This window comes from Ostrinia nubilalis, chromosome 29 (genome assembly GCF_963855985.1).
Source record: "Ostrinia nubilalis chromosome 29, ilOstNubi1.1, whole genome shotgun sequence".
In the NCBI taxonomy this organism is placed as follows: domain Eukaryota; kingdom Metazoa; phylum Arthropoda; class Insecta; order Lepidoptera; family Crambidae; genus Ostrinia; species Ostrinia nubilalis.
The window spans coordinates 5,502,825-5,527,902 of record NC_087116.1 but is presented as its reverse complement, the minus strand read 5'-3'; the positions used below and the strand labels follow the sequence as shown (position 1 = coordinate 5,527,902).

General features: G+C 37.6%; 1 protein-coding gene and 1 long non-coding RNA gene across 2 annotated transcripts; one reads left to right on the top strand and one right to left on the bottom strand.

The window, feature by feature from the left end:
* Positions 1 to 10,907: 10,907 nt before the first annotated feature.
* LOC135085646 (uncharacterized) lies at positions 10,908 to 17,655 on the bottom strand. The gene is made up of 6 exons (XM_063980416.1): positions 17,566 to 17,655; positions 13,372 to 13,452; positions 12,937 to 13,035; positions 12,432 to 12,514; positions 11,778 to 11,992; positions 10,908 to 11,146 (listed from the first exon to the last, which is right to left on the bottom strand). Exons 1-6 carry the CDS (start codon positions 17,606 to 17,608, stop codon positions 11,038 to 11,040), a joined length of 630 nt encoding a protein of 209 aa, XP_063836486.1. The 5' UTR covers positions 17,609 to 17,655; the 3' UTR covers positions 10,908 to 11,037.
* Positions 17,656 to 19,382: 1,727 nt separating this feature from the next.
* On the top strand, positions 19,383 to 20,667 carry LOC135085569 (uncharacterized). Its single transcript, XR_010260166.1, has 3 exons — positions 19,383 to 19,507; positions 19,958 to 20,050; positions 20,565 to 20,667. It is a non-coding gene; the product is annotated as an uncharacterized LOC135085569 (long non-coding RNA).
* The last annotated feature ends 4,411 nt before the right edge of the window (positions 20,668 to 25,078 follow it).

Genomic DNA, 25,078 nt, shown 5'->3' with positions numbered 1-25,078 from the left:
GAGTCAGTCAGTCAGTCAGTCGCTTGACGTGACCTTCGCTTTTATAGATATGATTTATAGGATGTCTCAAAAGCTACAGTTCAGAAACAACTGACATACTTACCAACGCCAAACCTGAAAGAAAGTCTTCCTATAACCGAGAAGGAACCCAGTAAATATTTAACATAACCAACTATACAATTGTGCCTTTTTCAAGAAGACAAAAGTCGTCGAAACTCCTCAGCAAAATGCGACGCAAAAATGTACTTAAGAAATTGTTTCCGAGAACAAAAAAGGGTACTTCTTAAAAAGAAAAACCTGCAGAAAAATCTTGCTAACCGTTAAAGACACTGTAATATGGGTGGCGTGGATGCATGAATTGGGTTGGACGTGGTATTTTCACTAAGGCGGAGAGCGGAGAGCGGAGAAGTGTTTTGAATAACCAATTAGAGGTGGAATTGTGTAAAGCAATCGTAATCATTTGACAGTTCATAACGTACGATAAAATCAGTTAAACAAATCGTTTGACAGAATAATCGTACGTTATGAACTGTCAAATGATAACGATTGATTTACACAATTCCACCTCTGATTTCATTATTTCGCTCCGCTTCGGTGGAAATGGATTGAGCGGAGAAGTGTCTCCTCTCCGCTCTTCTCCGCTCCACTTTGGGGGAAATAGTCTCCCAGCTGGTTGAAGTTGGTGGAAACCGGGGAACACAGGACTTATTTTTTTGGAATTTTGTCTCTAATAAAATATCTAAACCTATTTCCATTTTCTTGGACGTGTAGTTTATAGGTCCCACTATTCCCGTGGATCTGGTAAGAGGTGATTAGGGAGAAATAGGACATAAAGCTACAGATACACATGCTCGAAAGTAGCACGAAAGCATGCTATTTTTGAGCAAATGCTATCAAGTAGCATGTGTGTATTGGGCCTTGCTGGAAAATAGCATGCTAGTTAGTAGTTTGCTAGTAAATCGACCAACTGTTGATTTTTGAGCACGCTACCTGAGGAGCGGGGTAGTGGGGGCTGCGTTTAAAGCATGTCTGAACGTGTTTGCTTTGTAGCATGCTTGTTAGTAGCAAGCAGTGAGTTTAGTCAGTTCAGTGTTGGTTGTGCGTAAAATGGCAACAATTTTTTAGTACATTTCACCGCGAGCAAAAACGGGTGCCCTCTTAGACGCATAACATTTTTCATCATAATTTAGTTTGGTATAACAGTATTTGCATAAAGTTTTTTCGCATAAACTTTGATATGCATAGTTTTCTAAATGCATAATGGTTTCTTAGGCATAATAATAACTTTCTCTAATTTTCAATACCATAATTTAAATAATTATAAATGTAAAGAACATAATTTTTATATACATAAAGTTTGTTTTTAATAAAATACTATAAACATAATTTAATTATTTATAACATCGAAAGTCATAAATATTGTCTATAAGAGCAACCAACATTGAAGAGTAAATAATTATGTATTTGTGATGTTGCGAACGATCCTCCTTCCACCTTTATACTCTTTCGGCCTATACAGGGTGGAAACGATAAGACTGATCTCACTCGATTATTTCTAAAATATACAAGATATCGAAAAACTGGTCACTGATCCTGAAAGTGCTTGACGAGCTCTTTCAAGCGGTACTATTAATAGGTTACAGAATAAACTGGAACTATCCGAAAATTCAATGTTTCCAGCTTCCATACATTTGGTAAAGTTACATAATATTAAAAACTACACAAGATATCACAAAACTAGTTACTGATCCTAAAAGTGCTTCACGAGCTCTATCCAACGGTATCAACAATAGCTTACAAAATAAATTGAATCTATCCAAAAATTCAATGTTTCCATCTTCCATACATTTAGTACTATCACAGTCATGGCACTCATCTCTTGATAATATTATAGCAAGTAAAGCCTAAAACTAATGTTTTCCACAAATAATTTTAAATAAGATGCAAGTTACGAGTTTATTTAACCGACTTTTTAAGTTTATTATTTAACAAAAAATAAATTACACTTCTAATATTGTGTGGTTGGCATACATTTAGTATGGAAGCTGGAAACATTGAATTTTCGGATAGTTTCAGTTTATTCTGTAACCTATTATTGGTACCGTTTGAAAGAGTTCGTGAAGCACTTTCAGGATCAGTAACCAGTTTTTTAATATCTTGTATAGTTTAGAAATAATCGAGTGAGATCACTTATCGTTTCCACCCTGTAGATTTGCAAAAACTAAATTCTCTGTATCATTGTCATTTTTGTTCTTAATTTTTGACCTGTTTCTTAGAAAACTTAAGCTCGTGAAACTACATTCTGTTTGATCTTGAATCCCTCTTATCTATTATTACGCACATATTAAGGGAGAGTCCGCTAATTTGGACCAGTTTTTTTCAATCCCATTTTACACATAGTTTTCTTTTGTTTTTGCTAATGTCCATGGTATATAGTAAAAGATACATTATTCAACTTACTATTTCATAAGTATTAATTAACATGATTGTTGTATATTTAGCACAAATCAACAAAGTACGAGCTCAGAGCTTCGGTCCAATTTAGCCAACCGGTTGGATAATTTGTACCACAGGGTTACTAAATTGGATTTCAATAAATTTCAAGCCTATAAAAAAATATGGCAAAATATTATACGATACATTCTTAACAAATTAGGAAACGAAAAGGAACAGTAGTTAATAACATAGACAATCGATATTGTTTTATACGTTATCACGATTTTGAGTACAAGTTTTGTAATTCCAATTATCGTAACGCACACTTGTACCTAATCTACTTTGCCAGTCTTTTGCTTTCATTTATTGTTAGTCAAACATAACTATGCTATTATAACTTCAAAATATGATTTACTAAAAAAAATTTCAAAATCCTTTGGTAAAGTTCCATACAACTTGATGTGGTACAATTTAGCCAACTAGGTGATAGTGCTTTTAAAAAATCGGTAAAAAATATAGCTTATAAATACCGAAAAATGTTTCAAATAATTGTAATCCACACTAATTTACGCTTCTAAATAATATATAAGAAACACGCTGTGATTAAATTTAACAAAATTACAAACTAAACATGTATTGTCAAAAGTTACTTGAAAACAATGAAAAAATACTTTTCAAAATAAAACACACGTGTTTGTTGTCACAGCAAAAACCACATGGCCGATATTAATTTATTTTAGTTGTGTATCGCTGAGTGTTGCAATTACAGACATTCAATAAATACTTTACGAAATATGAGGGTGGTACAATTTACCCGGCGGTACAATATACCGAACTCTCCCCTATACAGTCCACTTCTTTTACAACATTAAGCTTGCCTGGTCTGAAATTATGTTGATCCCGACTGGCCGTGGTCTCTTCCACGTGGTACTAGTCTGCCCTATACTAGAGTGTAATTTAAAAGCCGGAGGCGCGGAGGGAGTGCGGTCCTCGCTCGCTGTAACATATATCATGGCATGCCGGGTATATGTTACGCCAGAGCGGAAGGACCGCACTTCCCGCAGCGCCGGAGATAAGGCAATCCTAATGCTTGCTTGCATGCTTGCATGCATGCTTCCTTGCTGCTTGCTTGCATGCTTGCTTGCTGCTTGCTTGCATGCTTGCTTGCTGCTTGCTTGCATGCTTGCGTGCTTGCTGCTTGCTGCTTGCTGCTTGCTGCTTGCTGCTTGCTGCTTGCTGTTTGCTGCTTGCTGTTTGCTGCTTGCTGCTTGCTGCTTGCTGCTTGCTGCTTGCTGCTTGCTGCTTGCTGCTTGCTGCTTGCTGCTTGCTGCTTGCTGCTTGCTGCTTGCTGCTTGCTGCTTGCTGCTTGCTGCTTGCTGCTTGCTGCTTGCTGCTTGCTGCTTGCTGCTTGCTGCTTGCTGCTTGCTGCTTGCTGCTTGCTGCTTGCTGCTTGCTGCTTGCTGCTTGCTGCTTGCTGCTTGCTGCTTGCTGCTTGCTGCTTGCTGCTTGCTGCTTGCTGCTTGCTGCTTGCTGCTTGCTGCTTGCTGCTTGCTGCTTGCTGCTTGCTGCTTGCTGCTTGCTGCTTGCTGCTTGCTGCTTGCTGCTTGCTGCTTGCTGCTTGCTTGCATGCTTGCTTGCTGCTTGCTTGCTGCTTGCTTGCTGCTTGCTTGCTGCTTGCTTGCTGCTTGCTTGCTGCTTGCTTGCAGGCTTGCTTGTTTGCATCCTTGCTTGCATGCATGCTTACATGCTTCCTTGCAGCTTGCTTGCATGCTTGCTGTTTGCATCCTTGCTTGCATGCATGCTTACATGCTTCCTTGCAGCTTGCTTGCATGCTTGCTGTTTGATTACATGCTTGCTGCTTGCTTGCATGCTTGTTTGCATGCTTGCTTGTCTATTTATATTTGTTAACTTATAACATTTTTATATTTCATATTTGTTAAAATTATGGTATTTTGTATATTATTAATGATAATATTTATGGCATTGGTTTAGATGCCAATAAATGTTATACCTAGAAATCGTTATTAAAAAAACAAGTATACAGAAAAAATATATACTAAAATATTATTATATTAAAAGTGGTTATGGCAAAAAAAATATGCCTTATGAATTATTCTGTATGAACGTTATGCGAAATGATGAGGATGCCAAAAAACTTTATGCACTCTTAAATTATGACAATATTTTTTATGCAACCGAATATGGACCCAGCAAAAACACAATTTTATTGAGTTCAGTACGAATAGCTAAATTGATTATTCATTTCAAGGCAGCGCTTGTACTACCAACAAGAGTTTTGTAGCAAGTGTGACTGGGATGTTTGCTTTGAGCATGCTAATACAACGGCATACTCAAAACTAGCATGCCAATACCTAGCATGTGTACCCAGTACGATAGCATACTCAATATTAGCATGCTGTCAAGCATGCTTAGTAGTGTGCTACTTTCGAGCATGTGTATCTGTAGCTTAAGACTCCTTGACCCGTCTGGCCGGCACGTCAGCATGGAGATTATAGAGCAAAACCTTCATTTGCGCTGCTAAATTAAAGAGCATCACTCTCCTGCAATAGAGGCCAAATTGTCTTGTCGGCCGTTTGGTGTAGTAGTTCAGAACGGACTACTATCACAGAATACATAATAGTAGCAACAGAAATTGCACTCCTTTGTGTAGGATCAGATGCCGGCATTTTAACGGTAATAATAATAATGCAAAATATCCAACGCACATGGTGCATTCGAAATCGCACCTTACTACTACGCTCACAAGAGCGCAATTTTTTTGTGTTCAGAATTGATCTACCTCACAGCTCAAGCGTCAGGGTTGTTTAAGCAAAGTAAAATAAATAAAAACTTAATTTTAAGAAGCATTTATTGTATTTACGATTGGTAAACTTTAATCTAGTGGTGTTTGTATAATCGTACCTTCTCTAAAGTACCTATTAATAAACTTCAGTGTTGCGATAATTCAAAATTGGACAAACAGTTTTAAAAGGCGTAGTGTCGGAAAATAGACACGGTGAAGTAAAGTTAATGTTTTATTAGCTAAAATATTTTTTTGCTAGAGTTTTTTGTCATAAGTATTTCAAAATTATTTAAAAAGTGTAGTTTTTTTAAATATTTAAATCACTGCAGTTAATTATTATTCCTAAATATTACGATTTTCCATTAAAGAAGAATAACAGTGCTATTGGAACAATAAACCTTGATTGCGACGATGATCGACCGAGCGTGTATAGAAATACGCGTGTGCTCACAAGCGCGTGGCGGCCGCCGGCCCTGACTGATTTGCAACTTGAAGTTGTCGCGCGCTGTAGGTAATTATCTCGGCCGGCATAGGCGAGTGACGGAGGCCTGCTACTATGCCGAGCCGAGATGTCCCGGGTTCGATTCCCGGCCGGGCAGAAATTGAAATGATGAATTTTAATTTCTGTGACGGGTCTGGGTGTAACTATGTATAATATGTATGTATTTAAAAAAAAGTATATAAGTAGTATATCCGTTAAGCTAGCGCCCATAACACAAGCATATTAATTGCTTACTTCGGGGCTAGATGGCGCTGTGTGAGATTGTCCAAAGATATTTATTTTTATTATATTTATTATTGAATTATGATGATGAATTTTAAAGAAAGAAAGAAGCGCTGTGACAAGAAGCCTAAATGTGCAAGTGTCTCTACATTCGTTGTCTGGTACCCACGGTATAAGTACATATCGTTCGTTCGTTTCAGCCAAATGACATCTACTGCTGGACAAAGAATTTCTATAATGATCGGTCCTGCGCTGTCCTTCAAAGGCCTTTCCACGAATACATATAGCTCTTATTAAAACTACATGTGATTGACGATAAAATGTCTAAGGATATTTATTTATTTATACCCAGCTCCTAATTGCCGTGTCCATTCTTCGCACATCTTTCCCCAGGACAAATATCTCTGTCAGTCGCAAGAAACATAACTGCGCCAAGTCATTCGTCAAAAAACTATGGCATACCACAACGAACCACAAAATGAGCTTAATCATTTTCGACCACGACAATTGTGAACGAGTGGCCTCCAACAAATTGTTGTACACCCTTTAATTACAATTCAAACCCTACCCCAAAGACTTAAAGTCACTAATTGAACTTCCAAAGCTTCGGTAAGCTTGTCATCGGATGTTACTAAAGAAAACTCCGCCCAAATTGCGTTTTTTATACGAAAACGCAACAGCATGGGAGTGGTTTTGTATGTACCGCCTATATAATGATGTGGAGGAAAATTTTTGATGGACAAATCGAGAAATGGCGTGATAGTAGGCTTAATGAGAGAGTTCTGCAGCAGTATGTAAAATGAGGTGGACCGACGACCTCATAAAGGTAGCAGGAACCAACCGGGCGATGTGGAAATCATTGGGGGAGGCCTGAAATGGTGATGATGATGATGTAAAATCAATAAGGTGTGCCCTACGACTACAAGATCGAACTTTTTCCTGTAATTCCCATCAAATTGAGGTGAAACCAAAGCATTACAGTGTTAACTCTATGTTAACTGCAACTCCTGTGTAGCCAGGATCTACAGCTTGACTGCCACAAAAACCCAACCAATGAAGGTCAAGTTAACGTTACTTGATTTAACAACAAACTCTTTAATACGTCGAAAATTCCTTGACTTTGTTGGTTTACCTTGTTTTCTATCCGTTTTACCGTGTCACCAGGCGCGGATCCACCGTTGTGGGCACTGTGGGCATGCCCACAACCCTAATTTGCTTGTTTTAATTATGATCTATTGATAAGATCGATAGGCATGCATGTATGTCCGGGCATGTAGTGATCCAACTCTCACTTTGCTCATTTTTGGTGGCTGTGCCCACAACCTTTTTTGACGGCTGGATCCGCGCCTGCGTGTCACTCCTTTAACGACCTTTCTCTATCTATACCTAACATCGCAAAATGTTAAGTATGGTTTTATAGAGTAGAACTTACAGAAATATTAGTCATTTAAGTAAGTATATGTTTAAAGAGCTCCCTTAAAATATAAGCTTTTTCGGACTTTTTTAAAACAAAGCTTACTCTCTCTTTCAAGCAAAGGATCTAAATTTTATGTCTTTATTAAGAAGTAAATAAAACGTTTCTTCTTTCCTTATTATTGAGAAGATTTTTTTGGAGTGAAGGCCAAAGGCCTTGCCTTTGGTAAATTAGAGGATCGTGCGCCTGCAGTGGAGACTTAAATTACCTGACGATGAAAAACTTTTGACAGGCAGAAACAGACAAAACCGTAGCTAAAAGCTACTTAAAATACAAAACCAACATAAAATTGCATTAAAATATCGATGTTTTCTTAATTAGACGATAATTTGTATGAGAAAAGTTTTTTTCTCTTAATTAGCTCCCATCGCTATTACTATCTATTGGTTTAATCTTATTATGGGTATCATTACCCCATTATTTAATTAAAAGTGCAAATAGTGTTACAGCACTTCAAGCTTATACACTATAGAATCTTATTCATTTGTAAATAGAGGTTATATTGCAACAAAATACGTATAGATTGATGTGACTGTGAGAATCAGTGTTCCATGACGCTGTGATTTCTAAATTAATGATTAACTAACTTTTTCGTGATATTTTCGATATTAACGGTTTTGGACACAATTCAAGTGGTTTTATTTTTTGTACTGAACCCTAATTCTTTTTCTGTAATATTTGTAGGAGGTAGTGATAGAGAAGAACCTAGATGCGGGCAGCGCCGGACCGGTCATTGTGGAAAACCTTTGGAGAGGCCTCTGTCCAGGAGTGGACGTCATTTGGCTGAAATGAACGAATGTATGAATATAGCCTAAGTTTTATCTATTTTATTATTATTATTCTATTATTTGAAGCGAACGGTCACTGACTCACTCACTCACCACGAAATCTCAGAAACTACAAGTGCTAACAGTCACAAATTTGCATGGAGTTCCTTTTAGAACGTAGCTCACTAAGACGGGATTTTGCAAAATGCAACCCCTAAGGAAGTAAAACTGGGTCCACCGCGTACGAAGTTGCGGGCGGCCGTTAGTTCTTTCGTATCATTCAAATGATGTCCACAGCTGGATAAAGCTGACTTCCCCAAGGATTTTCACACCGGTCCAGGCGCTTCCTTCGACCCTCACCAGATCGTCGGCCCACCGAGTGGCCTACACACTCCATCTTCCGGTTCGTGGTCGCAACTCGAGAACTAAAACTACTTTTACTTTGTTATATTAAAAATATATTATATACTAGCGGCCTACTACTATCTCGTTTTACCCCCCCTTCATCTATCTTACGCGGTTCAGATTTTTTCATACAAATGTTTTTTCACGCTAACTCCCGTTCCCGTGGGAATTTTGCAATATCCTGTTGTAACTAAGCTTTAAGTTTACTAAGGTACTTGCATGCCAAATTTCAAGAGTCTATCTTACGCGGTTTAGATTTTTTCATACAAATGATTTTTCCCACTAACTCCCGTTCCCGTGGGAATTTTGCAATATCCTGTTGTAACTAAGCTTTAAGTTTACTAAGGTACCTGCATGCCAAATTTCAAGCGTCTAACTTAAGCGGTTTAGATTTTTCATACAAAAGGATTTTCCCGCTAATTCCCGTTCCCGTGGGAATTCCTAAGTATCCTATAACCTGCCCAGGAGTATGAAGAATAATTGTACCAAGTTTCGTTAAAATCCGTCGAGTAGTTTTTGTTTCTATAAGGAACATACAGACAGACAGACAGACAGACAGACAAAAATTTTACTGATTGCATTTTTGGCATCAGTATCGATCACTAATCACCCCCTGATAGTAATTTTGAAAATATTGTATTTCATGTACAGATTACAGAACTGACCTCTCTACAGATTTATTATAAGTATAGATTACCTTTGGGAAGGTGTTTTTGTACTGTCAAACGTCAGCGGGACTAGATCTTATCTCTCGATCTGTCACGTCGTAATATCTATCAATATAACCCTCCCATACCTCAGGCACCGACTGAGTTTTAAGCGCTAGACCAATAGTAACAAAGTTGTAATAACAGAATTCATTTTCCACTCTCAATGGACTATTTAAACTTCGCATCGAAATATTACTTTCCAAGTCGGCTGTCAGATGGGATCAGTGGCTCGATGTGTCTATTATAGGGTAAGCCGCTTAGTGCGGGGTCGGTTCCCGTCGTCCTGGCGGCAAATAAAACTATTGTGAAGGGTGAGGCGCAAGTTATAAGCTGAGGCTGTTTGAAATATCTACATTCATCATCATCATCATCTCAGCCATAGGACGTTCACTGCTAACATAGGCCTCCCCCAATGCTTTCCATGTTGCCCGGTTGGTAGCGGATTCTACATTGCCTAGTCAATATTAATTTTATTTACCTTTTGTCTCCACAATATCAGCGTCCATTACGCTCCATTACGTTATCAAAATAACGTAATGGTTTTCGTACTTTTTTTATTAATTTAATTTGATTTTTTTTAACAAAAATATCTCTTACCTTTTTGTAGTCCTTGTTGAACCTTGTTGTTACCACTCGTAACTACATGTTAGATTCATTGAGACTATCTATTGGCCAAAATCTGTAAGTTCTTGTATCTGGATGACATTATTTTTTCTAGTGATTTTTTGAAAGAAAATTGGCCTTTTTTTGTATACCGCACATAGTATGCAGAACTGACGGCCGATGGGGCAGCAAGGTTCTGGAGTGGAGGCCACGTACCTACCGGAAAGCGCAGCGTAGGTCGTCCACCCACAAGGAAGACCGACGACTGTTTATTTTTATATACCTAGTAAGTAAAATTAAGATAAAATATTTTTTAAGCTTTTTTTTTGTTGATATAGGTATGTCCATTAGCTTTCCGCTTCCGCCTACGTTTTAAAAACCCTCTGATCTCTTAATAAATTACTTTCAAGTACTTATATGACGTTTTAAGCACTCATTCGTTGTTTTTCCCCGCGTTTCGTTCGCTACGATCCGTATATAGAGACTTTATGTCTGTCTGTGTATCGATCTGCCATCGAAATCTTTAGAGTTGTTTTGAAAGAATCGATTTTTCTTTAGATTAATCGATTGAAGATAATGTGGATGTGACTTTGCGGATTAAAGGCTATACGTAAAGAATTATTTTATCCATAACGAGGAAGCTCTTTGCCTGCATCTCACCTGATGGTTAGTGATGATCAGGCCGAAGGTGGAAGCGAGCTTCACCCGGAATCCTCAACCACGGAGGAACTGGCTTCTTACCTCTAACTTCCGGAACACAACAATGCTGTTCACATTGTTGTTATGACGACAGACTTAGGTAAGGTGGTGGTAGCTAGCCAGGCGGACTTAGAACCTACCACCGATTATAAATATTTCCCTCCCCCTGGGAATCTAACCCGGGATCTCTAGGTCTAGAAGTACCTATGATATAAGATGATGTGCTAATATAATATACAACAATGAAAAGAAATATACTATAATATACAAAAATGAAAAGAAATACTTTATACTTGAATATTTTATGGCCATTGTCATTTTATATTTATTTTGAGCAAATATCTTTTAACAAAATATCCGTAAAAAATAAGCCTTATCTTTAAATCTTTTTATTCTAATCCTAAAACTAATATAGTCTAATCCATATCGACGTTTGACAGGTCTTCTGTTATCTTCTTAACCTCTTCCTCTGTCCTCTTCTTTTCTGACAACTTCTTTGCTTCTTCTTTTTTGATTCCATATAATCTGCAAGCAAAATATAAAAAATAAATGTCAGCATTTTTGGTATCTTCGAATTCGATTTATGAAGCGCCATCTGTCGTAACTACGTATGTGCTTGATTTACTGTGCTAATCGATCTTCAGTATGTTGGGTAAGTCAGTGCGCTGCTCATAGATGGCGTTAAACGCCAGAATCATAAAATGAATATGAATAAAACCATTTTTTCAGTGATTTTTTAAAAATACTGTATTGTTTGATGAGGAAGAAAGAAAGAAAATAATTTTGTTTTGGCAACAAAATACCCAAAAAAAATGAAACAAAGTTGCCAAAAAAGGCCACTCAGTAACATCTTGACAGTGTAACTGCCAAAACACTGATTTTCAATGCAGGGTTTAACAACAAAAAGAAGAAAATAATAATAATGGAAAACATATTCAATAAATTATGATAGGTTTTATGTCATTTTTTCGTACACTTTGATGACCTGATGATGACAGAACATAAGCTCTCTCTTTAAAAAAACTAATATTTGCAAGTAGGATTTTAAAAAGCACTTTTACACGTCCCAGTATTAACCCTACCACTGCTTCGGGACAATAAATGGGCCAGTGCTGAGAAGAAGCAGCGCAAGAAACGCAGTGCTTTCTACTCTTACCTCTTCAAATCATCCAGGATACTCTTCGGCAGATTCCCAGGGGTAGGCTGGTGAATCTCATACTCCCCTTTCTCGTTCTTCACCAGTTCCACCACTGATTCTTCCAAGTTCGGGACGTCCCCGGGACGAGGGGGCGCGGGACGGGACGCCGGTTTTGGGTACTTCATCTTTTGGGCCCAGTTTTGGAGGAATTTGCTGGCGTCCGTTTGGAGATACTGGAAGTTTAAAAATATAAGCGTGTTAATTGTTTTGTTAAAGATTTTGGCATGTTTAAAAACTGGTCACTAGTAGGAGCTGTTGCTTTATGCTAATTCCTTTAAATAGCCACCTTTGTGGTCTATAGGTCAGACCACAAGTGTCAAATTCGATGTCCAGAGGGGCCAAATGTTCTGCGGTTTGGTTAGTTGTTAAGTTACTTGGACTTGAACATTTGAATAAGCTCTACCACCGTCTCATTTGTTGTTTTCCCTGATTTGGACGAATAAGATACACTAAGCCGGCTCCAGATGGATGTAACGCGTAATGGAATGTATTGGAAATAGTATGGGCAGCACTTTACATGTAATGCTCGTAGTGCCGTCCACACGCAGAATTCGTATTACATTACAACACGTAAAAGATTACGTAATGTAAGAACATTATTATTATTATTACCTTTTCTCTATTTTTAAAAATTTTCGGTGGCACTGGAGATGGCGCTTGACGCTTGCTGTTTGAAGAAGAAAACCCTGTTCCCGCTGAAATAAGAAAAACGAATTTAGGTTAGAAATAAAATCATCCTCACTTTAAGCTCTAAAAATCTCAGAAACTTGAAATTTGGAAGATAGGTTCTACTTTACAGACAATGAGGGCTATCGTTTTAGCGCTCACCAGTTAGCGCCACTGTAGAGTAAGGTCCTGTCACTTGCTAGTAGTGAAGACAGTTGCACCAACTGGTGAGCGCTAAAGTGGTAGGAGGACTATCGCATTTGCACTCATCAAGATGGCGCCACTGTAGAGTAAGGTCCTGTCAATCGCCAGGGGTGCCAACTGTTAAGTATAAAAACGATAGCTTTCATTAAAACTAGCCCTCTCTTTTCAGTTTTAAAAAGAAGTGTTTTTTAAACAAATAGTCTTGAAATATTTATGCTAGCCAGTTAAATATTGTGTCAAAACTTACTGAGGTTCTTGGTGTTGGTCTGAGGTCCCAGTTCCAACATGACTTGGAAATCAGCATGGTTGCCGAACGCGAAGCCGAAGCCGACTCGGGAGTCTGTGCCTGAAATAAACAATAAACATCATCAGGTCATTCAGTCTCCACTGCAGGAGCACGACCCTCTAATTTACCAGAGGCAAATGGAGGATTTGGACTACACTCCCCACGCTGGCCAGACGGGTTGGGGAGGTTTGATATGGGCATATTTTTGTCCCTTGGTGACTTAGACATCCACTTGAAAAGTGGGGGTGGTACTTATCTACTCCAAAGACGGCTAGGAAAATTATAAAAATAAATATAGTATAACTATCCTTCGACATTTTGCTCTGCGTGATCTTGGCACAAAGGCACAAATTAAGCACACCTTGTAATGCTGGCTGAGCACCAAAAGCTTCTTACCTTTCTTTATAGGAGGGATGTTGGAGTATGCCACTGATAGCAGCGAGGGCAACTCCTCCGGGATGATGATGGAACATGACCCTGAAAACAGAGAAATTTAATTTAAAATACATATTAATACAAAATTCAGTTCATAGCACTAAATGGGGATTTATGGAAGAAAAGTACACAATACCCATCAATAGAGCGATCATATTATATCACACTAGCTGTGCCCGCGACTTCGTACGGGTGAAAATAGTTTTAATATTTCCCGTTTTTATTTTCTTTACTGCTCCGCCCCTATTGACTATAGGGTGATGTTATATTGCCTAAAGCCTTCCTTGATCTTCCTGCACATTTATGTACAATTTAATGCTGTTGATAAACAAATAAAATACCTAAATAAAAAAAAATTGATAAATGGTTTTACTAGCTAACTAGTAGTTTAGTTTCTTCCTGAGATTAGCCCGAAGCAAACAAACAAACTCTTCGGCGTTATAATATTAGAGATTTGATTCACGGTACATACAGAAAAACTAATGAAATGTGCTAATATTTTATATTTGAACTGGCTTTTATAAATAAAATAACCAATTTATTTCCAAATTATACGAAGTGAAATAATAAATGTGAATATGAACAAATAAATCATTTAATTCAATTATAATTTTGTTATTTTGAAATAACGACTCTTCATTGACTCTAATTGGTAGTTGACAGTTTACGAAACTCCAAAATGTAGTTTCAAAACAAAACTGGGTTCCTAATTGGTTAACCAAACAAAGACTGTCAGCTTTCAATAACAAATCTATGATGTACAACATTTCATTTCAAGTTCTTTTAAGTAGTGTAGATTTTCTATTCATAATTTAGTTAAATCTGGGGTGGGCACTAGACCATACTGGGGTGGCGAATACGAAACTCAAGTGGTTCGAGGGATATCTATAATTGTTCTTACTGAGAAGCATCGCAAGAATATTAGTATGCTCAATTGCACACGCTAGTAATAATATAATGAGTATTGATAAAAGGCCATACTTTTATCAATACTCATTATATTATTACTTTGAATAAATTGAAGCCAGGAAAACTCTGGATTGTTAGGCTGTAGATCTTATAGAGTTTAGGGTCAAAAACATTCCACAGCTTAAGATATAAGTATCCTAAAAATATTTCGTAAGAACGTACATAGATGTTAGAGTCAAAAACATTCTACAACTTAAGAAATATCCTAAAATACTGTCTTAACAGGATACAACTAAGTACCGACCACAAACCACACATTGCTCAACACATTGAGGCTGCGTTTGCGCAAGTTCTCGCAAGACCACAGATGTGGCGCCATCTTGACATTGGCACTAAACTCTTTGATCTTTGTGTGACATAACAAAGCAAAATGGCAGAAAAATAAAGATTTGTTTATTTTGACATTTGACCCATAAACATGCTTAAATTAACAACATATTGTAATGAATTCCGTACCACTATTACAAGATTCATCATCATCATTCACTCATTTTAGCCAAGGCGCAGACCACCGATTTTTTGTCGGCCGATAGTTTCGTCGGGCAGTTAATCAGTATGGGCGTGTATGGAAGTGCGCACATTACACCGATTTGGTATCGGCCGATTCTTCATACAAATTAAAAACGGGTCTAAATAAAAATGAATTGATGTTCGTTAGTCTGATTAAAACTCGAGAACGGCTGGGCCGATTGAGCTGATTTTGGTTTTAAAATCTTTGTCGTCCAGGGTAGGTCTAAACGGTGAGCAAATACGCGCGCGATATTGTTTTTCTGTGACAGACAAAATTCCACCCGAGCGAAGCCGAGGGCGGAAAGCTAGTCTTTAATAAAAACTAATAGCGAAGAATTACGTACCATCCTGGCAAGATAAAACTTCCTATTTATTTATCATCGTCATCAGGTCATTTAGTCTCCACTGCAGGAGCACGACCCTCTAATTTACCAGAGGCAAATGGAGGATTTGTCCTACACTCCCCACGCTGGCCAGACGGGTTGGGAAGGCCTAAAGTTTTCGTATCCCAAACAAATGTAGCCTACTAGGTGCAAAGTATTCACAAACGATGCTTGTTTGCTTATAAGAAGCAGCAAATTGAACGCACAGTATTGAGCTCTATGATTGGTTCATATGTTTGTGTCATTTGGCATTCTTGTCCGTAACGTATGAAGCGCCAAACAAAAATTTAAGTGGGCGGCATGCTTTTTCAGTAATTATTAAAATCATCTTCTATCAACAATATTGTGGACGGATAATGATGGATTTGATTGCAAAATTAACAAAAATATTGGAGCGGAGTGATACAACATTTTCACTTATACACTTTATGTATAAATATAAATCTAAGTCAAGGCACATTAATATAATGCAAAGATATTATAACTATAGTACCTATTTAGGCAAGAATTTTTGCGTATCTACGAGCACATCAATGTTAATGTAATTATTCAAATATGTAGGATGCAAGTACATAAGTTAGTCATAAGTACTACATAACTGCATGAATGCTGCGAAACTTGATAGAAATCTAGTTGTTTAACCAGTCGAATAGTTAGTTTGAAAAACTGTATCCGGAGCACGAATAAATATCGTTCTCGTTATGGTATGGTATTTTTTTAAATAAAACAGCCACTCTACGGTTGTTTATGGAATACGATCACTATAGGTGTAGCGCTTAAATTAGTCAGCGCCTGAAGTCAAAGTCAAAGTCAAAATTTCTTTATTTGTTTAGACTAATAAATAGTTCTTACAAATCGTCATTTTGCTCTTAAGGAGCCTCTACATGTCTCATAATCTTTTTACCCTACCAGCGCTTCGAGACCAACATTTGGCAAGTGCTGAGAAGAAGCGCCGCAACAAACTCAGTCACCACTGTCTGCCGGTTAATATAAATGAGGTATGGGACCGGCACGGGAGAATGTTTTTGTATCGTCAACGATCAGCGTGACTTCAGATCTTCAAATTTATATGCTCTGTCACGTCTTAATATGTCAATTGAACCTCTCCCGTGCCGCTCCCATACCTCTCTCGAACTATAGTATCAAGTTATCTGTGCTATAGGATTTCGACAGTTTTTCGTGCTCAGGGTACAGGACTCTTAACTCCAAACAAACCAATAAGTATTATACTATTGTCAAGGTCTATTTACTATACTTACTTATGCCTTATTATTTCCCATTCACTTGGCAATAAAACTATGTAGCGATTGTAAATAAGCTAATAATTTTGCCTTTGTTTTACATTTGTCTTCATAATATTGGAATCAAATAAAAAAACACATGTTTAAATCGATATTATTGTAGGTAATACTTATTATAGAACGTATCTATGTATATTGTTTTAAAACTACTACCTACAACATTAGATTAGATAAGATAGATAGGTAGATCTTCTGTAAGTAATTTTAACAACTATTTACAGAAGATATATTTTTGAAAGAAAAGACCAGTGTTTAGCTACTATGTCGTCACGAAATCTCACAAACTACAAGTGCCAGGAGTCTCAAATTTGGATGGGGGTTCCTTTTAAAACGCAGGTGCTCACTAACACGGGATTTTGCAAACTTCAACCCCTAAGGGGGTAAAACGGGATCCACGTGTACGAAGTCGCGGGCGGCCGCTAGTGACGCGTTGATGTCTTTTGTATGCTAGCGATAAAAATAAACTATTTTGGCTAAAACTCAATGTTTTTGAAGGTATGTACGCTTTCTACATTTAGTTTTTACCGCAGGAATGAACCAGAAGCAAATGGAGGGTTTGGCATAAATCTCTGACCCTCCTCCACTCCTTTCATTTAATTAGATATATTTCTGCTCAGAATTGAACTCGCAACCGCAAAGTGTTGTTTGAAAACCACCATGCCAACTAGGTACAGTAATTTACAATTTGTAAGACTTTTATTTTCTTATTACGTACTTACTCGTTCATAATATTCCTTCTGCTATTGTTTTGTTTTTAATCACGAAAATATCCATTGGTGTGAGTAATTTTCAGTGCCAAAAAACTAATTCACAGTAGGTAATTTGAAATCTATGAAACCTGATAAAACTAGACAAACAGACGTAACACAATGTAACAGAAACTAGGTCAAATGGTAACACGCAAAAACTATTTTATGCCCAACTCGGGTTATATTTAACCACCGAACATAACTTTCCAGCGATACAAATAATTTTGCAACTGATTAACTCACCGTATTTAAGCAGGAACAGGAAAAAACACAGTTTCACAATCATTTTGCTTAATCACTTGTCTTAATAATTATTATTATCATAAAGTTATTAACATTGTACAAAAAACTAAACCTCCTTGGTAACTCAATTTTAACCTTAGCTGTGATTAAAAAACAATAAAAAAGTAAACTGTCACTCCGAGTTTTGCCGCCAAAGTGAGCCAAAAACATATGACTGCCGTATCCCACTACTAAGAGTGACGTAAGTGAAAGTAAAACGATTAACTTATTACCTTATCACGTAGGTGATTAGGTGGGAATTCTCTTGCAATGAGTAATATGAACGCACTAGTGTGTTCGAAATTTAAATTATGCGAAGTTTGCATTTAAGACAAACTAAAAAAAACATTTTGAACCTTTGTTATTTGAAAATAAAGTGCACTATTGATTGTTTCGTACACACGTATGGTTTCTGTGTGCGTTGTCCATTCACTTCAATGAATTTAATGTTCTGCAACATTGGTTCAAGGGTCTCATCAGTTGAATTTCGAGGCTACTGCTTATGAAATAAGAAATATTTTAGAGTGTATACTGTCGTGATGTGTGACCTTCTAGAATACAGCATTGAGCACTTTCTTCGGAACTTTCAATAAATAGAAAGAGACAGCTGCTGTAGAAAGTGACATGTGTATGGATAGTATATCACCGTCTCTTTTATATGACATAATATTAAATAATCAACTGTCTAGGTTTGTGAGAAAAAGGATAAAAGTTTACTTAGAAAGTCGATGACCCTATGGCGTAGTGGCTCACTGCGCTACACAACAGGTCACAGGTTCGATTCCTGGTTGGGTCAATTTTTAAAATCAATTTAAGCCAGGTGGTTCTGAATGAATACCTCCACTCTTCCCGTGGATGTCGTAAGAGGCGACTAAGGGACAAATAAGCGAACATGGGGCCTCCCCAACCCGTCTGGCCAGCGTGGGGAGTGTAGGACAAATCCTCCATTTGCCTCTGGTAAATTAGAGGGTCGTGCTCCTGCAGTGGAGACTAAATGACCTGATGATGGTGACCTATTTATTAATAAAATACCTTTTGAGGTTTGTGAGAACCAATAATCTAAAATTATATGTCGAAACGGTATATAGTTATATGTCGAAATGTTAAAGTATGTCAACGAATAAAAACCGACGCCTATAGTAACCTCGTGTGAAAATCATTTGAGTTAGAAACAATTACTTTTAGAATTCCTTACTTAGGTTCAAACAGTCCTTGATGTTTATTTTGCATTTTATTATTATATCTGGGTTCATGGGTGGTCTGGAGGAATTTGCTTCTCAGCGATAAGATTCCTTAAATTCGTCGTAATAAAAAGTTAGATTTCATTTTCCTGCTGTATTTTTTTTCGTTATTTTAGCTTTGATATATTTTTTATTCTGAACAAACAGTAGGTAATATAGGACGTACTATCGGGACTATTCCCACCTCTAGTTCCCACCGCTGCAACTCCTGTGTAGCCAGGATCTACACTAAAATAAATCCCAATCAGTGAAGGCATAGTTTTTCCGGAGGAAAAGCTTGTACACCTATCGAACTCACTGCGCACCTCGCTGGAATGCGACTCCCTCCCACTACCCGCATACACCCCCACGTTCGCCCCGTCTGTACCAGAGCGTCAATGTGACGTCACCGCTGCTAGGTACGCAGTTAACTCAACCGGGTATGAAGTCGCCTATGAACTCTAGGAACAAAAATTTTATTATACAGAACCCACACTCCTTACAACAACTCGCTCTTAAATATTAACCAGTAATTAACTCCTTGTGCCTAAGCTGAGACCTATCATTCGACAATCAAACTCCGTAAGGGTCGCGTCACGTACTAGGCGGCCATTTTGTTTTGCCTTGACCTAAAATGGCGCGCAGGATCTTTTTGGCGTTCTTAGCTGTTTTCGGATTTGGGCGTAAGTTTGAATTTATTTTCTACATTTTTCATTATGTGACGATAAAATTGGATAGTTTAGGTGAGTACTAACTAAGCCAAAGCAGGACCCGAGTTTTGCAATTTTTATAATTCGTGAAACATGAAAACCAAACCTAGTAGTGGAGACAACACAATTTTTTTGGTTCAATATCATCCACAGAGGCACGAGAGCAACTCATTTTCAGTTTTAGTGTTTCATCGTCATCATTTCAGCTACAGGAGTCCACTGCTGAACATAGGCCTCCCTCCCCCAATGATTTCCACATCGCCCGGTTGGTAACGGCCTGCATCCAGCGTTTTCCTGCTACCTCCATAAGGTCGTCAGTCCGCCATGTGGATCTCCCATGTTGCGTTTTCCGGTACGTAGCCTCCACTCCAGAACCTTGTTTAGCTTTAGTGTTTACCTTGCTTAAAAGCTGTTTGTTTACAGTTGTGCCTGTGAGATGCATCATCTTCGTGGTCCCAGAAGACGTCCCTGCTGGATTCGCTACCATCTATGGTTTCTCACCACGGCTATTGAAAGGTAGGTTATTATTTATTTCAATTTAATGTTTTACCTTTATACTTACCATACTGGTCGCTATCCCAGTGCCCTAGTCACTTCTGAAAATACTGAGTTGGGGACCTAATAATTTAGCAGCGCAGATACGCGTGGCGATGGCGCCTGAAAAAAAAACGCGATTTGCATGGACTGTTTAGATATTATGTGCCAAAGAAACGAATTCTGAATCTTTTCTGTTCTATAAATCACTCTCATTACTGTATTTATTGATATTTTTGAGAAAATTACAAGAACAGTCAGCGTCAAATATTTCCTGACACCCAGCGGCCAATAAATTGATAACACTACCTTTAATCCAGTCGCAACGAAGTCGTGTTGCGATTTTTTTGGCTACATTGGGTGACACGAACTATTTAATGCTGTCTGTACCTAATACCTAGACCAAAACTGTAGCCTCAACATTCCAATTTTTCCCACAAGCAGACCATTCTCTTTTTTAACCGACTGCAATGCTGACCATGTTTAACTGTCACAGTCAACGACCATCGCTTCGGCTTCGGTTTCCGTCTGGGCAACCAGGCTGACTTCCAAGTGATGTACGAACTGGGTCCACAGATGTACACCAAGCCTCTGCAACCTGTCCGTAAGTAGATAGTGTTTTATTTCAATAGAGATCGTTTCATCCACTCGAACGCGCCCCACCAATTTTTGTTCTCGGTCGCGCGGGGTGCGGGGAGTTTGATCCGAGCAATCCGAGCGTCATTATTGCAGTGTGCGTGTGCACTCAAACATTAGAGGAAGAATGGTGGGGCGCGTCTTCGTGGATGAAACGATCTATAGATAATTAATCATCAGATCATTTAGTCTCCACTAGGAGTAGCAGCACGACTTTCTAATTTACCAGAGGCAATTAGAGGATTTGGCCTGCACTCTACTCCCCACGCTGGCCAGACGGGTTGGGGAGATTTGATATCCGTATATTTTATCCATTAGTCGCTTTTTACGATATCTATTCGAAGAGTGGAGGTGGTCCTGTTCCACTGCTGAAACCACAAGTAACTCAGTCTGTTAACCGATTTAAGTGTTTGATATAGAGAGCGCAAAACCCTAGGATTGCATGTTGAAAACATAACCCTTCTTCTGGCGCAGTCGGGTAAAAAAGGGGACACGCGCGTGGTAGTCTCATTCAAAAAATGTAAAGAGGAAAGAATTTTTATTGATTCATGGCGTCCAATGCATGCAATAGGATAATCACAGCAGTCAGCAATAGATGTCTTTTTAACCGACTTCAAAAAAGGAGGAGGTTATATGTTCGACTGTATGTATTTTTTTTTTTCTATGTATGTTCACCGATTACTCCGTCAATTGTGGACCGATTTTCAAAATTCTTTTTTTGTTCGATAGGGTACACTTCTGAGGTGGTCCCATTGTCACCAAGTCAGGATCTGATGATGGGATCCTAGGGAAATCAAGGGCAACCCTCAAATTTTATAGGCACGTATATCGTTTTTCAAACTTTTTCTTAAGTTATTCAAGTATTTGCTTCTGGAAATCATCATCTCATATTGATGAGCTGATGATAGAAGGTAAAACTCCTTAATGCTTAGGAGTTGGAGGATAATTCTTTTAATTTTATAGATAAGTATAGTTTCTAAAGTTACTCAAGTGTTTACATCAGATATTCATCATCTCATCATGATGAATTGGTCATGGTAGGTACAACTCCTTAATGCTTTGGAGTTGGAGGATAATTCTTTAAATATTATAAGTACAAAATTAGACCAACAGTTGTATTCTTTCATGTTTTTAAGGTGGGCTGACGGTTTAAGGTCTTTTTAGGTTTCCTATATGGTAACCTGTATTTTGTAGGGAATATTATTTACACTAGACATGAAGAATATGGTGTCAATGTACTGCCTACCTTCAGTGGTAACATCAAGGTAATAATTAGTTAACTAAAAAGCAAGAAATAAGTAAAATTTTATAAAAAAAAAAAAAACCGACTCCAAAAAACCTACACTAAAAAGTAGAAAAATAATTACTAATTTCCTACTTATTTATTAGGACGAATTAATATTTATGTAGGTATACCATGATTGATACTTTTGGAGTCGGTGCAGGCAAACTTTACATGTTTCATAATTTTGGCACCGACTCCAGAAGTATCAATCATGGTATACCTACATAAATATTAATTCGTCCTAATAAATAAGTAGGAAATTAGTAATTATTTTTCTACTTTTTAGTGTAGGTTTTTTGGAGTCGGTTTTTGATTGATCTATTCCATTTTGGATATAATATTATTACGAGTAAGTCCACTATAATCACCTAGGTGAGCTTATCCATAGGTGATCAAAGGACACCAAAGTGTCGCCTGGAGTCAACTTTGATCACCTGGGTAATCCAATCACGTAAGATGTTGAAGTCATTGGGGGAGGCCTATGTTCAGTAGTGTACTTCCTGTGGCTGAAATGATGATGATGAAAGTGGAATAGACCTTTTGATTGAAACGAAAGAAAATCTTAATCACTTGATTTTTTCACAGGAGTCCGCTCAGCAACCTACCGCGAGAGGGTAGTAAGGCGGCGCCCTCTGCTGGAGTTCCTGCTAAACCTCGGCATCCTGAAGGAGACCTCGTACTCCTTCAATGTGGTGCATGACGACCAGTGCAACGATGAGCCAAGATGAGTAAATGGATTGGAGAATTTTATTATGATTTTTCTTTCATAATTAACTGTACTTATATTTTTTTAACCTTTCTTTATTTTAACCTTTTGTCTTACGTCCGTATTCACAACCCTAATCACAAACGATGCTTGATTAAATGAAGCAGCAAATCGAATGCACAGCGTTGAATAGAGCTCTGTGATTGGTTCGTTTATGACCCGGTGCATCCACGCGCACTGAGACCTCATAGTAATTTTTGTGGATACGGGCGTTTATGTCTAAAAACTATGTTTTTTTTACTTGCTATTTTAGATAACACTATTTCGGTCTCATTTCTGCTCAAACTTCTTTCAAGTTAGCCAGATTTTTTTAATGATAGATGTGGAAAATAAAACAAACAAAGAAAATAATTGAATAATTGTAATATTGTAATCATTAATAACATTAGTCTTTTCTTTAAATGGCAATACAATTTTGAACATTAAATAAAAAGTATCTACACGACCGACGTCAACACGTTGACATCGCCACAGCTAAAAAATAATAAAAACGCGCGCTTTGGGACCTGTCAAAGTATAATCTGTGCAAGCTGTCAACGCGAGACCATAGAGGTTACAATAAAAAAAAATCTCGCGTTGTTTAAAAAGTGAGGCATTTGCTAAAGTTATTTTAAGAGATTCATAAAGTGTGAATATCTTTCAGTTATAAAAAAATGCCAAATGCCAAACTAATTTAAATGATATAAAATGTTAACAAAACGAAAGGTAACCACAACTTTGAGCTCTAAAGTTTTTTTCACAAGTTATTGGACGCTTAAAAAAGCATGTTGTAAACTAAAACTCTATTTACAAGCAGAAAAAACCGCATGCGAACCTACTACGAGACCTTCAATTGATATTGGATTTTATACCTTCGAAAATAAGGTTAAAAATCGATTGATGAAATTTCGTGGTAGGTTGATATACGGCTGTTACATAAAAAGAAAATAATCATTGGTACTTTCTTAAAAAGAAGAAACTTAAAACGAATAAAAGTTATTCTTATTATTTACACCTTTCAAGAATAATGAAATACAGACGACAGCACGTCAACCATACACAGTTGTATCTTAATCTCTTAGACGATTTTGCCAAAAAATATGTATAGGTTGATGTGCCCTCGACTGTAATTTTTTTGAAACTTAATTTTAGTTAAAAGCGTAATCAAACGTCAGTTTTTAACTAAAAAATGCACTTTTACATTATATAAAAAAAATTGCCTAATTGTGACGTATTTTAAATGGAAATAAAAACACTTACAGACTACTAATAACGTTTACCTAAGGACGTTAATAAATTCATAATAATAGTTAGTTAGATGTTAATTTATTACACATCTTAAATTAACAGTGTGGCTCCCAAAAATATTATAAAATTGCTTTAGAGTGTAACAAACTCTCTTTCGGCAATATTAAGGTATTATTTTTTAATATTCAAAGTAATTAATTAGATATAACACTGCATTTAATATTAAACCTTTATCGACATTTTTATGCAGAACAAGGTAGGTATTTGACTTCTGTAGATCTAGACAAGTGGAACTTTTTAATCAAATCGAAAATCGATTCCGTTCACGGCGGAAAAAAGGCCTTTCGACCGTCTTTCGACATCACAACTGTCAAGTTTTGGCACTTGTCTAGGGGGGGTTGATTTTAAGTAAGATGCAGTCTAACGTTTTGTTGAAAAAAGTACACTTAAAATAATATTTTTGGGACACCACACGTCTTTTTTTCGAACAACGCGAGATCTTTCCAATTTCAAACACAATCAACATGATTGGTGGAAGAAAACTTTGAAGTAACGTTATAACGGTAAAAATTGAATCGTTATTACAATAACGGTATTATCTCGCGTTGCTTTACAATCGCTCGTGAAACTGTATCTTACAATAGTCTGCTATTTACAGTAATCTTTCGACTTTTCAATTCCAGTTTCTTTTATTGCTTACCCTCGGTTTTTAATTTGGCGCGAAAAATAACGATTTTTTAAAGTGTCAAACAAACTTTTCTTGCAGTGAGAGCTATCGTTTTTAAACTTAGCAGTTGGCACCACTGGCGATTTACATGACCTTAGTCTACAGTGTCGCCATCCTGGTGAGTGCAAATGCGATAGCCCTACCGCTTCAGTGCTCATCAGTTGGCGCCACTGTCTTCGGTACTAAAGTCCGGTCGCCGAGCACGTAAAATTGCGTCCAATGACCCCAAGCTACCCATCCTTATCGCTTGCGGCCACCCGTCGCACAGTCGCGACAGCAATATAATTACGCACGAGCGATAAGGATGGGTAGCTTGGGGTCATTGGACGAAATTCTATGTGCACGGCGACCGGACTACAGCAAATGACA

Excerpts from the sequence above, each read along its gene's own strand:
- LOC135085646 (XM_063980416.1), bottom strand. The coding sequence starts at position 17,608 with ATGATTGTGAAACTGTGTTTTTTCCTGTTCCTGCTTAAATACG. Across the intron at positions 12,515-12,936 it reads GACCAACACCAAGAACCTCA|CGGGAACAGGGTTTTCTTCT; the intron begins GTAAGTTTTGAC and ends TTCTTATTTCAG. Across the intron at positions 11,993-12,431 it reads TTTTTAAAAATAGAGAAAAG|TATCTCCAAACGGACGCCAG; the intron begins GTAATAATAATA and ends TTAAACTTCCAG.